Source organism: Cenococcum geophilum (genome assembly GCF_001692895.1).
Source record: "Cenococcum geophilum 1.58 unplaced genomic scaffold K441scaffold_13, whole genome shotgun sequence".
Classification (NCBI taxonomy): Eukaryota; Fungi; Ascomycota; class Dothideomycetes; order Gloniales; family Gloniaceae; genus Cenococcum; species Cenococcum geophilum.
In genome coordinates, this window is record NW_027137571.1 from 2148324 (window position 1) to 2160781 (window position 12458).

The 12458-nt window shown below is 45.2% G+C and overlaps 4 protein-coding genes across 4 annotated transcripts; all 4 read left to right on the forward strand.

Annotated features, from left to right (window-relative positions):
• Window positions 1–5165: 5165 nt before the first annotated feature.
• On the forward strand, window positions 5166–7651 carry K441DRAFT_695045 (uncharacterized protein; the record flags this gene model as incomplete). The annotated part of the gene is made up of 3 exons (XM_067652778.1): window positions 5166–5525; window positions 5585–5766; window positions 6169–7651. The coding sequence occupies 3 exons, from the start codon at window positions 5166–5168 to the stop codon at window positions 7649–7651; spliced, it is 2025 nt and encodes a 674-aa protein (XP_067506051.1).
• A 142-nt stretch (window positions 7652–7793) lies between these two features.
• On the forward strand, window positions 7794–9063 carry K441DRAFT_657239 (ankyrin). Its single transcript, XM_067648145.1, has one exon. It carries the CDS (start codon window positions 8070–8072, stop codon window positions 8973–8975), a length of 906 nt encoding a protein of 301 aa, XP_067506052.1. The 5' UTR covers window positions 7794–8069; the 3' UTR covers window positions 8976–9063.
• Window positions 9064–9586: 523 nt separating this feature from the next.
• K441DRAFT_675954 (DEAD-domain-containing protein) lies at window positions 9587–11640 on the forward strand (the record flags this gene model as incomplete). The annotated part of the gene is made up of 3 exons (XM_067650900.1): window positions 9587–11310; window positions 11362–11433; window positions 11487–11640. The coding sequence occupies 3 exons, from the start codon at window positions 9587–9589 to the stop codon at window positions 11638–11640; spliced, it is 1950 nt and encodes a 649-aa protein (XP_067506053.1).
• A 453-nt stretch (window positions 11641–12093) lies between these two features.
• Window positions 12094–12343, forward strand: K441DRAFT_551520 (uncharacterized protein; the record flags this gene model as incomplete). The annotated part of the gene is made up of 2 exons (XM_067643104.1): window positions 12094–12124; window positions 12204–12343. 2 exons carry the CDS (start codon window positions 12094–12096, stop codon window positions 12341–12343), a joined length of 171 nt encoding a protein of 56 aa, XP_067506054.1.
• Window positions 12344–12458: the final 115 nt, after the last annotated feature.

The following is a 12458-nucleotide window of genomic DNA, read 5'->3' on the forward strand; positions in this document are numbered from 1 at the left end:
GTAATTAAGGTTATATAACGTTATATATAGTATATACAGTATATAAGGGAAACGTATATATAATACGTATAACACGTACCTTATATATAAAGGGGATTTCTTAGGAGTAAGGTTGTGTATTTAAAGGACTATAGTCCCTACCTAGATAGTTCTCTCCTTTATAGTAAATCTTAGAATATAATTAGAGTTAATCTATTAGGCAACCACTCCACTAGTTATATTTACATTATTTAACTAATCTATACCTATATACCCAGCCCATTAACAAGTCTACTATAGTACTTCCTATAAGGCTTCGTTATAATAATAATAATTTATTACTTAACGTCCGATTCGGATCCCTATTAGGCCTACGCGGACTACTTCTTATATACATGTGGGGAGAAAACTCTATTTAAGAAAACCCCGTAATCTATCTCCCCGCCTTTTAGGACTCGCCTATAGGGCGCCTGCAAGGCGCCTGCGAGTCACCTATAGTGCTCCTACTACCTTACTTTTTAACCTTTTTGGGAACCACTGCTGCCGTAACAAGCCTACGGACGCGCTAGTATCGCAAACTTTACTCTACTGCTATAGAGTTATTAGGGGGCACCCATTACTCGCCCCCTTGCCTTTTATTGCCATTTCCTTTATAACTTAGAACTAGTTTAGTACATTTTAGCTAATAAGCCACTAGGTAACCGCCTTAAGGCCTTTTTATATTAAGAGCAGTGTCTTATAGTTTTCTGTGCTAGCTGCTAAGAGTATTACTTCTTGGTTGGTATATAAGGGGCATAGCAGTATTACATGCTTTAGTGTCTGTCTTAGCCAGCCACATTTGCATCTTGGGCTACCTACTAGGACACCCACCTAGTAGAGCCAGTCTTTTAGTCCTATTACTCCTATTCTTAAGAGTGTTACTATTATATTTTCTACCTTTATTAGGCCTTCTCAGAGCCCTAAAATATTTACCCCCTATGGCGTTAACCATGCTACGGCTTAGGTTCTTCTTACCTTAGTTAACCTCTGTACCTTTAACTCCCATACGCCTCTTTAGCGTTAGTCCAGCCAGTATTATATTACGGTAGTTAGTTTCCCGGCGTTCTTTTATACTTTACTTTAGCTCTTTTCTCTCTCTTACTGTTGTCCTTACTGGCCTCTTACGCGTCTCCCTTCTTCCTCTATATGGGCCTGGGCCCTAAAGTAGCACTATTCTTCTTCTGCTTTCTTTACCTGTTTCTCTAATATATCTTCCCTACTTTAGGGTTATTAGTTTGTTCTCCTATAAGGCGCCCTAGGGTCCCTCTATAGTTTATTTAGGCGTATCTTAATATACTTTATAATATTAGAGTTACGTTCCTTTTACGCCCTTTATATTACAGCGGCTTCAATGTATAGTTATAGGGGGGGAATATTAGCTTCCTTCTCAAGCAGTGCTGTGGCCGTTTGCTTATATCCGCCTATTATACTCTAGAGGCAGGCTGTTTGGACCTTTTAGAGTGGTTTAAGGAGCGATTTGGGGGGGCCTTTCTCAGATTCTCTAATAGCCCAAATACTGGACCCATACGTCATGGTTGGCCGGACAACTGCTATATATAGTAGGCGTGACCTCTAGAAGCATGGGCCCTATGTGGATCGTTATAATAATAAAGCTAGAGAAACTATCTAAAAGGCCTAGGGATAAGATATTCTTAACGGACCACTAAAATATATAGTCTTTTATAACTTCCTCTCTACTATCTAAAAGCTTACAATCTACCTACTTCCTAAAGTTATAGTAAAAGTTAATAAAGCTTTAATTAATAGGCTTAAATATCTAGGACGCGGTATTAAGAATACTACTTAACTATAGCTAACTAATTTTATACTCGCGTTTAAAATATTAGGAAAGGCAATATTAGACTAGGTAGTAAATAAGTATAATTTAGGAAGACACTTAACTGGCTTCCTTATTCTAAATAAGGACCTACTACTAAGAAGTAAAAGACTAACTACCGTAGGACTAGAGGTCACTAATATTAGAATTAGATAAGTAGGAGAGAGCTTAGCTCTTATACTGTAAATATATTTACGGCATGCTTCTAACATAATAAATCCTTTAGCCTTTTAGCCATTAATACTTATTTAAGGAGGTGTTAGTATTATACTAAGTCTATCCTAATAAGAATTGCCTATATTAGTTAACTTGCCTTTATTATTTATAAACAAGAGTATTCTTATAGCTAGAACGCCTATTAGCTCGCCCCTACGGCTGCTAGTATCTTCATTAAAAAGGAATCTAAAAAGAGGGCTAATAATTACTTACCCGGAAATAGAAGGGCTAAAAGTAGAATTAATATTTAATAAAAACGTTATTAAGCTAAGAGATAATAAGGAGTATATTAAGGAGGCTATAGATACTATAGCGGTGCTCTATATTAAATAAGGATATAACTATAAGAATAATATACCCGCTTATCTTAAGGCGTCCCTAAACTAAACTATAAATTAAACTAACTAAGGTAATAAAGCTCCTGCGTAGTTAGTATAGGGCAGCTAGTTTAAATCCGGAGATATATAAGGTCTATTAGATATATACGCAAGTAATAGAAGGATATATAGGTTTAGCGATAAAGGGTCTAAATTACGCTATACTATATTACAGACTCCGCTTAATATATTATACTTATAACTACCTTAGCACTATAAAGATAGACCCTACTACGTACTTCTAGTTTAAAAAGGCTTATAGGCCTCTAGTTCCGTCTAACTCCTTAGGACCGTATAAGTTTATTTATAACTTGGCGCTAAGGTTTTCCTATAATAAAGAGACTTTATTTAATTAAATAATAATACTAGACGACTAAGAAGTATAGTAGTAAGAAGGATCCGTGATTTCGAACGTATTTAAATAGTAGTAGGACTTTAGCATCTTAGTAATAATTAATAAGGAAATGCGTATATACCGTTATTATTAGTATCTAATTAATAGGCGACTAAATTACGGCTAGTTAAGAACGATGGTCCACGGTCTCTACTAGCAGCTAATAAGGTAGGATCCTTAGTATTACCGTCTCTATTACGCCCTTAGACCTAATAGCTGATAGCGACTTATCTCCTACCCTTACTATACAAAGTTCGCCGTTAAGGGAGGCTGTTAAAGGGGAGAATATAACGCCGGTTTCCTACGACAAAGGAGGAAGTTAGGTAGTACGCTAAGGAGGAATGGGAGAAGCTTAAGCCCGAAGAATTTGAAAAGTATACAGGCAATATAAGGGGGCGCTGCCTTGCTGTAATTGCTGCAGATGGCGGCCCAATAAAATATTAATACAATACTGAATAAGCACTGTTTTACGTGGCAATTGAGGTGGCAATGTAAGCGCTAGCAGGGAGCGATGTTGGCCCGCTCAGGACACCCCCTTGTATTAGCTTAGGAGTTCGTAGGAGTTAGTGCGCGCCGCTAATTGGCTTAGGAGTTCGCACGGGTTGGCAGGGTGGGGCTGTGGCGGAAGAGTGGGGCTATGCAACGCCACAAATTCCTCGGAGAAGCGGCAAAGGCACCTGAGATAACATGAGCCTCAAAAGGCGCCGACATGCACGTGACCGAAGTAACTCCGAACGTCAATGTATCTCCCAGACTTTTAATCGCAACACCTTTCATTATTACCATGCGCGACGCCTCTTGCATACATATCTAAAATTGTCTCTTCACTCATGCGAAGTCCTGTTTCTGTCAATCCCAGGTGTAGTTTACACACCTTGCGAAACTTCTCTGGATCTGAGGGGGTCAAAATCGGTCCCTGTTGCCATAAATAGCAATATTTATAAGTATTATAACCCATCTTCACCCAGCATAGTGTTATCTAGCATAGTATCTATCCAGCATAATATCCGCTTGTGCATTCTTCTGAATCACGTTAACGATAGGATATTTGTTTCGATAAGTGGATCTAAAATCTACGATCAAGCGCTAAGGAAAGGCTCGGAGGAAAGTATCCTAGGATGAAAAGTCTCCTAGGACAAGAGTCTCCTGGGAGAAGAGGCTCCTGGAGAAGGGTTTCCTAGGAGCTATTTACTCCGATCCACCGATTTCGCGGGGTTCGCCGATCCCAATCCTTTTTTCTTATATCAACTTCTTTCTTATATTAACTTCTTTCTTATATTAACTTCTTTCTTATAAGTATACTTTATATTAAGTGAATAATTTTTTTTAATATAAAGGTTGTATTACTCCGTATAGAGGGATAAATCACCCTAATATAGAGCAATAGCCCCTATCCTAAGGGGATAGCGAACCGTAGTGATACGCCTCCATCAACACCTCTCCCTCAACGCCTCAATATCAACGCCTCAATCAACGCCCCAATCACAAGAGAGCCCGCTGCAGGCGAGTGGGTTCCAGGGGGTCTCCTCCTAGTATCCACGGAACTGCAGAAGCTCCATATTAAGTCTGTTGATGGACTTACAGATCTACGTATAGGAATCTGACTACTAAGAGCGCCACTAAGACCGTCTTTGTAGCACCGAAAGGTCGAAGAATTTCATGAAACGTAGACATATTCTAATCGATCGACCAGGTATGTGCTGGAGAGCAGTGTACAGAAGGCCGGAGGTAGTCTGCCTGAGCGCGTATTTGTAGGTGTGGCGTATGAAACGGGGCGTTCGGTAAGTCACCTTCCACCCGCACGATCATTTGACATTGAACATTCCAGGTACACCAACTTAGGTAAGCATTCCTTCAACTTTTGAATTGTGATTGCGGTGTCCTTTTAGAGATAGTCGCTCAGGTCCTCTCGCACGAAGCTTACGTAGGCACCGCTCGCTATAGGAAGGAACGATAAAAATAGAATGAACTTCTAGATACCAACCATTGACAAATCTTCGATTAGACGCCTCAAGAATAACCTCAAGGAAGAAGGAGCAGGTTTGAAACGAAACAACATCTCTGCCAACAACTTGCTATATTTACGATCTTGAACAGAGCCACGTACATCGAAGATAGACCATGGCGCAGCCCTCCAAGAAGAGAAAGATAACCTCTGAAAAAGTATATAAAGATTGATGTCGACTCTCAACCATGTCTTCTGAACATTGTCTCAACTTACACCAAGTCCATATTTTTCTTTTCCGTTTATTTTTCCACTTTTAATTCAATTTCTCTTTCAGCTCTATTTCCTACCGTCCCTCTTTGAGCTGGCCTCCTAACCATGCATTATTTCTTAATCCTTACGCTCTCCGGTCTATCGGTAGCCAACGATGCACTCCTTCAGGACCCTTCCATCACATCCGCGACCACTACTGCCACAGATGGCACCCTTCACACCATCATCCCCATGGTTATGACGGACCTCGTGGACTTAGCTATAACTACGACCGTAACAACCACAATTACCGAATTCCTAGATAACGAGTTGCAAACGCCCACCCACGATATTGTTGTCCAGCCGTCAGGCATATGGTGGCGAGATGGTCTGCTGTGTCCGCCCATTCCCGTACCTTCTTTTGCGTTGGAGCCGGGCTCAATGGCAAGTAGTGAAACTGGTCTTCCCCCGGGACCTAAGGAGACGGTTAGTTGGTTCTTGTTTCCTACAGACGCTTTCGTCAGATGCTAATGAATGAATGATAGCCTCCACCTCCGCCACCACCTTCTGGTTCGGACACTATCACCACGAACGTGCCACCTCCACCGCCTGGGAACACAGAGAACCCGCCTCCACCTGCAAACACTGAAAATCCACCGCCGCCTACGAACACCGAGAACCCGCCGCCACCTGCTAATACGGAGAACCCCCCTCCACCTACAACAACGTCGAACCCCGACAACCCCGAGCCAAAGCCAAATCCCAACCCAAATCCCAACCCAAATCCTAACCCAAATCCTAACCCAAATCCTAACCCAAATCCTAACCCAAATCCCAACCCAAATCCCAATCCAGAGCCAGAGCCAGAGCCAGAGCCAGAGCCCGAACCCTCACCTCCGCCTCCATCTCCTCCACCACCTGGTAGCCCGCAGCCCACGGATCCTCCTGACTGCAAAGATGGAGGACCAGCAACAAGGTGCATTCAAACATGCTCCTCAACCGACAAACCGGTACCGACAACTTCATGCAAGGATCCCAGATGCGTGACCGCCTCTCCAGATGTCATAAATTCATGTACCCAAACTGCTACCACCTCAACAACCTTCGAGACACCTACGTCGACGTTCAGATGCTTCCAAGGCGGTCCTAAGCCCTCTGATAATGGACCTGTTCCAACACCAACGTCATGCCCTAGCTCCACAAAGACGAAACGCACCGTCATTGTCCCTGACAACTTTGACGACCAAAAACCAGGCCGCATCAACAACTTCATCGACAACCAGATGACGGAAGCTCGAAATCAAGGTAATCTTGTTTTACTAACGGGCACCGGTATCCCTAACGCAATGAATGGCATCTCAACGAGCAAGCAACTCGACTTCAGGAACGTCCGCTTCAACGCGGGCGTCGAAGGCCTTCAAGGGTGCACGTCTGTCATGGTGATTGCTAAACGCGCAATCTGGATGACACACTTCTGGGAAATCCCCGGATTCCTGAATGTGGGTGTCGATCCGAATACCAACCAACTCATACCCGACACAGAAACCCCGATTACAGACACCCAGTTTCGCGATCGTGTGCTCAACTTCTTTAGGTTTGGGGGCTTCGCGAATTCGCAAAGTTTCCCGAGTTTACAGCAGAGCGCCGGCCCCAACCAAGTCTTTGGTATAAATAGTGAGATTCTGAAGATTCTGGTCATCCACCCTCGGACAAGCACGGCCTCGGGAGAAGGAGATCTGCGATACCCGGTCCAAGTTCAGCAAATCGTCTCAGAAATCAACGGCATTCTTCCGAATGTAGAACCCGTAGTTATAGACTATGTTGCCATTGATTCAGAGCAGGCACAGCATGAATTAAAGCACGGCACCGTCCTCGTCCAGTACGATCCCAACCAAAAGCCGCCAGGGCAACAAGACCGCAAGGCCATCGTCAAGGTCTGGGTGCAGGGAGACCAGGTCGAGGGAGATATCACTTGGGACCCGCTGGCCAACCAGCGTAAACGCAGCCTCTTCCGCCGTCAAGATCAAGGTGCCTGTGCTGAACCAGAAGAACCTACCACAATGACAACACTCCCGAGTCCTACACCCACATCCGTGAATACTCCACCACCACCCCCAGAAACGGAAAATCCTCCTCCACCGGAGCCTACTGAGGCCCTATTACCTCCAGTAGAGCCGAACGTGTTCAAAATTCGCATCCACCAAAAAATGGAGCATGAAACGTCCTCAGTAGAATGGACACTCTTAGACTCGCACGAGCAGACTGCCGCCGGGCCCGATACAACCAGCGCCATCCCCGGCAGCAGCGACGGCGACACTCGCAGCGAAGTGCAAATCGACGTTGAGAGCCCCACCAACAAAGACGAGACTAGAATAACATTCACAATGAAGACAGATGTAGGCGGTGGCTGCATGCCCACCTGGAATATGGCAAGGAGTAGTGGGTCTGAAACCTCGTTTGTGGCTGCTTGTAATCCGGCTTTGGCTGACGCGAAGGCTTATGGGTGTGATGATCCTAAGAAAGTGGAGTGGAAGCCGTTGAATGCGGGTTTTGAGAGAACTTTCATGTGTTGGTGGCTTGATGTGTCAAAAGTCACGGTAGGCTTAGGTTAAGGGTGAATACTGCATATTATTTCGTCACCATAGCGTTGGAGGGGTTGGTAGCGGCGTTTTTATTCGATCTAGTGAATAATCTTTTTGTATTAGGTTTGATCGCAAAGTTTGGCAATTAGTCGTGTAAGCATCATAGAGTCGCTTTTTTTTTTCCAATTAATTATGCTCGCAGCCTCTCCCCGAATCTTTAGATATATAAATCGTGTGACTTGTTTCATCTGTTTCAATATGATTGGGTGGCGCTACATATTCGTTCTTCCGTTCAGTTCTACGCCACGTCAGCCCCATTCCATCCCAAGCGCCCTATCCGCTTCACAATCTATATATAACCACCATTTTCCATCGACTGTATGTACATACGCAAAATGTGCACACTCGATACCACTACCAACGGCAAAAAAAAAACTTGAACGAAAATATGAACGATACTATCCAGCCCCGTCCACCTTTAACAGCACCTCAGCAACCTCTAGCGCCTCATCTCTCGCCAGAACAATTCACAGCCCTATGGCAAAAGTGCACCACCAACAATCCTTCCGCTTTCACCCGGTACTTATCCACTCTTTTGCCCCTCAAACCCTCGCTAGCAGACCTCGACCAGTGCCTGTCCACCGCCCTCCGTCACGGCCCACACTACGCCATGATGCAGCATCTAATTACTCAGCATAACGTCCCCGTATCCGGAAACATGCTTGTCGAAGCGGTAAAGATGGCTGTTCCAATTTCCGAGAAAACGACTCTACTGGACTTTTTACTCGAGAGCGGATGGGACATTAATGCGCAAGTAGACGGGTGGAACACTCTGCTCAACTACGCTACCAAGGATGTCGAACTGGTGAAATACTTGTTAGATCGTGGTGCGAATCCGAACCTCGGACCAGCGGTAGGTGTGCCAGTCANCATGTATGGCGCGAGTCAGCTCGTCGCGAATTCGGGGTCTGTTCTTGCGACGGCTGTGAGATGGGGGGATAGAGAGGTCGTTGAGATGCTGGTTCAGCAAGGTGCGGTGCTTGAAAATGCGAGTGCTGTTCATTGTGCGGTGAAGAGGGGAGATGAGGCAATGTTGGTGAGAGTGTTGGGACTAGGCGCGGACGTGGATAAAGAGGATACGTTTGCGATTTTTGGGACGGGGACGGTTGGCACGCCGTTAGTAAGGGCAGTAAGGGAGAATAAGGTGGATATGGTCACGGTTTTGCTTGAGAATGGGGCGAGTGTGCGTGGGAAGGGGAGGGACGGGTTGAGTGTGGTAGAGATGGTGAAGATGGGATGGGTGGATGAGCGTATTAGGAAGGCTGTTGTTGAGGCGTGGGTGAGGGAAGATTAGAATGATGTCATGTGAGGGTCTTGTCCGTACTCGGTTAGACGACCCGCTATCCCTATTTAGGCCAAGCGAAACGCCAATTTTAGTCATCCCAAGGTCGCTTCAATCACAATCCATCCACTGTAAAGTCGAGTGTCCGGGTGTCAGGCTGCGCGCAGGCTGTGTCAAAAACGTCAAATGCGTCAAATACGTCAACTACGTCAACGACAGCCATTTGGCAGCCAATTGACGTAACTGACAGTATTTGATTTTGCTTGACGGGTAGTTTGAATTTCAGCCTGCGAACATTTTCCTGATGTATTATTTAGAATACGTCCTTCTACTGGCGGCCGGTAAGACAGCTAATATTTATAGTCTTCTTTTATATAGATGAAAATCGCATTGCTCACCTTTCTAACAATAACCTAGTTTAGTATAGCTGGAGTGCTGTGATTATTTCATTGAGACGCTCTTACAGGCCCGGGCAGGGATTATATCTGCCAAGATCTCCTCGGGGTCTTGTCGGCCCAGACACTAAAGTGGCCGTGGCTGTCCCGAAAGAAAAAAGTTTGAGGGATTCTACTGGGCGCACAATTCGTCGTTTCGCACTCATTCTTAAATCTCGGCTCTCAATCATGGGCAAAAGATCGCGCAAAGATGCCATCACTGACGATGGTTTGTCTTCTAGTGTAGAGATCCCTGCACAAAAGAAGAGCCGGAAAGACAAATGCAAGAAGATCGAACTTCCTCCCGCTACGGACATTGTACAAGAGTCAAAGGAGACCATCGCGGAGGCTGGGAAAGACACCACAAGATTTAGTGGAAAATCAAAACACACAATTGAGGGTAGTTCCGGTGAGGAAAGCAAAGTGTCGAAAGCCGAAAGAAAGGCTACAAAGCGCGCAAAAAAAGAGGCGCGAGAGGCCAGTTCTGCACAGAATGGCACCCCACAAGATGTCGAAGGCGCTTCTGATGGCTTAAGTCACGACCACGTAGACCAGAAAGCCCTCGAAAAGGCTGGGAAGAAAGCACAACGAAAAGCAGAACGGAAAGCGGAAAGGGCACGCTTAAAAAAACAAATGAAACTGGAACGGACCGCCTCCGATACCGATACTGCGAGTGCTTCTATATTTGCGTCAAATGTCACCTCTACGGCTACTTCGAAAGGCCAGTCTTCTGCAACTAGTCCCGAGCCGATGTCACCAGCGACCTCCGATTCTAAATATGTTGAAGATCCTGCGTTGACCGCTGTGCCACAACCACAAATAGACAACTTCCTTACCTCCAACTTCATAACGGTCAATGATCCACTATCATCTGCTCTAAAATACCGCCCTATCACAGATTTCTCGCACCTCCCGATTACAGATAATGCCCAACGGGCTCCTTTTGCGTCCTTCACTTCTCCTACACCCATACAAGCCGCAGCATGGCCCTCTCTGCTAGCAGGCAGAGACATGATTGGAGTGGCGGAAACTGGATCTGGGAAGACACTTGCATTTGGTGTGCCATGCACACGGTTCATTTCATCCTTACCGAAAAGCCAACGCAAGGGGATCAAATCTGTTATTGTGTCTCCAACCCGGGAGCTTGCACTACAAATACATGAGCAATTGGTTAAACTGGCAACCCCTGCCGGGATAGAGGTCGTTTGTGTCTACGGAGGAGTTCCGAAAGAACCACAAATTCAAGCTCTAAGAAGCGCCAACATTGTTGTAGCTACACCTGGCAGATTGAATGATCTTATAAACGATGGTGCTGCCAATCTTAGTGATGCTGGCTACGTAGTCCTTGACGAAGCTGACAGGATGCTGGACAAGGGTTTCGAGGATGATATCCGGAAGATTATCAACTGTACACCACGGAAACGCCAGACACTCATGTTTACTGCAACTTGGCCACCCTCTGTACGGAATTTGGCTGCAACATTCATGCAGTCACCGGTGAAAATTACCATTGGTGATAATCCATCTGGAGAACTTCGTGCCAATACACGTATCAAGCAAATTGTCGAAGTTGTCGAGCCTCGCAATAAGGAGTATAGACTTCTACAACTATTGAAGCAGCATCAGTCGGGCAAGAATAAAGATGATCGAATTTTGGTATTTTGTTTGTATAAAAAAGAAGCTACCAGGGTGGAGAATACTATTAGATCCAAAGGCTTCAGAGTATCGGGAATACATGGTGATCTAAGCCAAGTGCAGCGGACAGCAAGCTTGGAGTCATTTAAAAGGGGAGATGTCCCTATACTGGTTGCAACGGATGTCGCCGCACGTGGACTAGATATTCCCGCAGTGAAAGTGGTTATCAATGTCACATTTCCCTTGACGGCGGAAGACTACGTGCATCGAATTGGACGGTAAGGCCTATCCTATCTTGACTTCTTGATAGCTTACTAAGCAATACCCAGAACGGGCCGGGCTGGCAAGGAAGGTCTGGCAATTACTCTTTTCACAGAGCACGATAAAGCTCTTTCCGGCGCGTAAGTGTTAATTTTATTCGACGTGAAAGCGAAACTTCTGATGCCCTGCGTAGTTTGGTCAATGTCCTCAAAGCTGCCAACCAACCTGTTCCGGAAGATTTAATGAGATTCGGCACTACTGTCAAAAAGAAGGCGCACGATGCGTACGGCGCTTTTTATAAGGACACAGATACCATGAAGAAAGCGACGAAGATTACGTTCGATTGAGATGTCACGTCGCAAGTATAAGCTTCATGTAATGTCTAGCGTTATAGCTTTGTTTATGATGTTTTAGACGTCACTATTCTCTCCTATGAAACTTTAGAAGGCATCTGTTGTATCTAGATATTTTTCGACACGATTTTGGAAAAGTTCCTATTTTAGACGGCTTGCTTGAAAGGAGGATGCACCGTCAAGCATAACACGCCTAGTCTTACATGAAAAACTAGATTATTCTTTGATAATTTCAAATACTTGTAATTGCCACGCGATGTTGCCGCGAGAGTATTCGAAAGTATTCGTTATCCAGTCCGCGCTAAAAGGTTATCAGCGAGCTCATCACCTTGGTGAGCGAGGCGGTCTTGAATATAACAACACCACATTCGAGACCCGGTTTTTTGTTGAAGAATCTGCAGCTACTAAACCAAAAATATAACCTTCCAATCCGATTAAAACTCAAAGATGTGCAAGAAAGCGACCTGTGACAGCTGTCGTAAGTTCAGCCCTCGCCCCACCATACCCCGCCATCTCCCACAAAGTTCTGGAGGGCTAATCAATATACACAATACCAGAGAAAGCCACGTGGTGGGGTTGCGGCAACCACGTCCCTATGGTCATGACAAAGATCCCAGAGGACGAATGGTGCACCTGCACACCTAAAGTCGAGAAAGAAGGAAAGGAGTACCCGCCGATGGGTAAGCTCGCCGATTGACTCGCTCCCTTTTTCTTCTGGCGGAAGTCGACTGTTCCTGCACCTAAGGATCAGGAGGCAACGTGAACAATAGCTTGGTGGGAGGCTGTACCGGAAATAAGGGAAAGCGATCCTG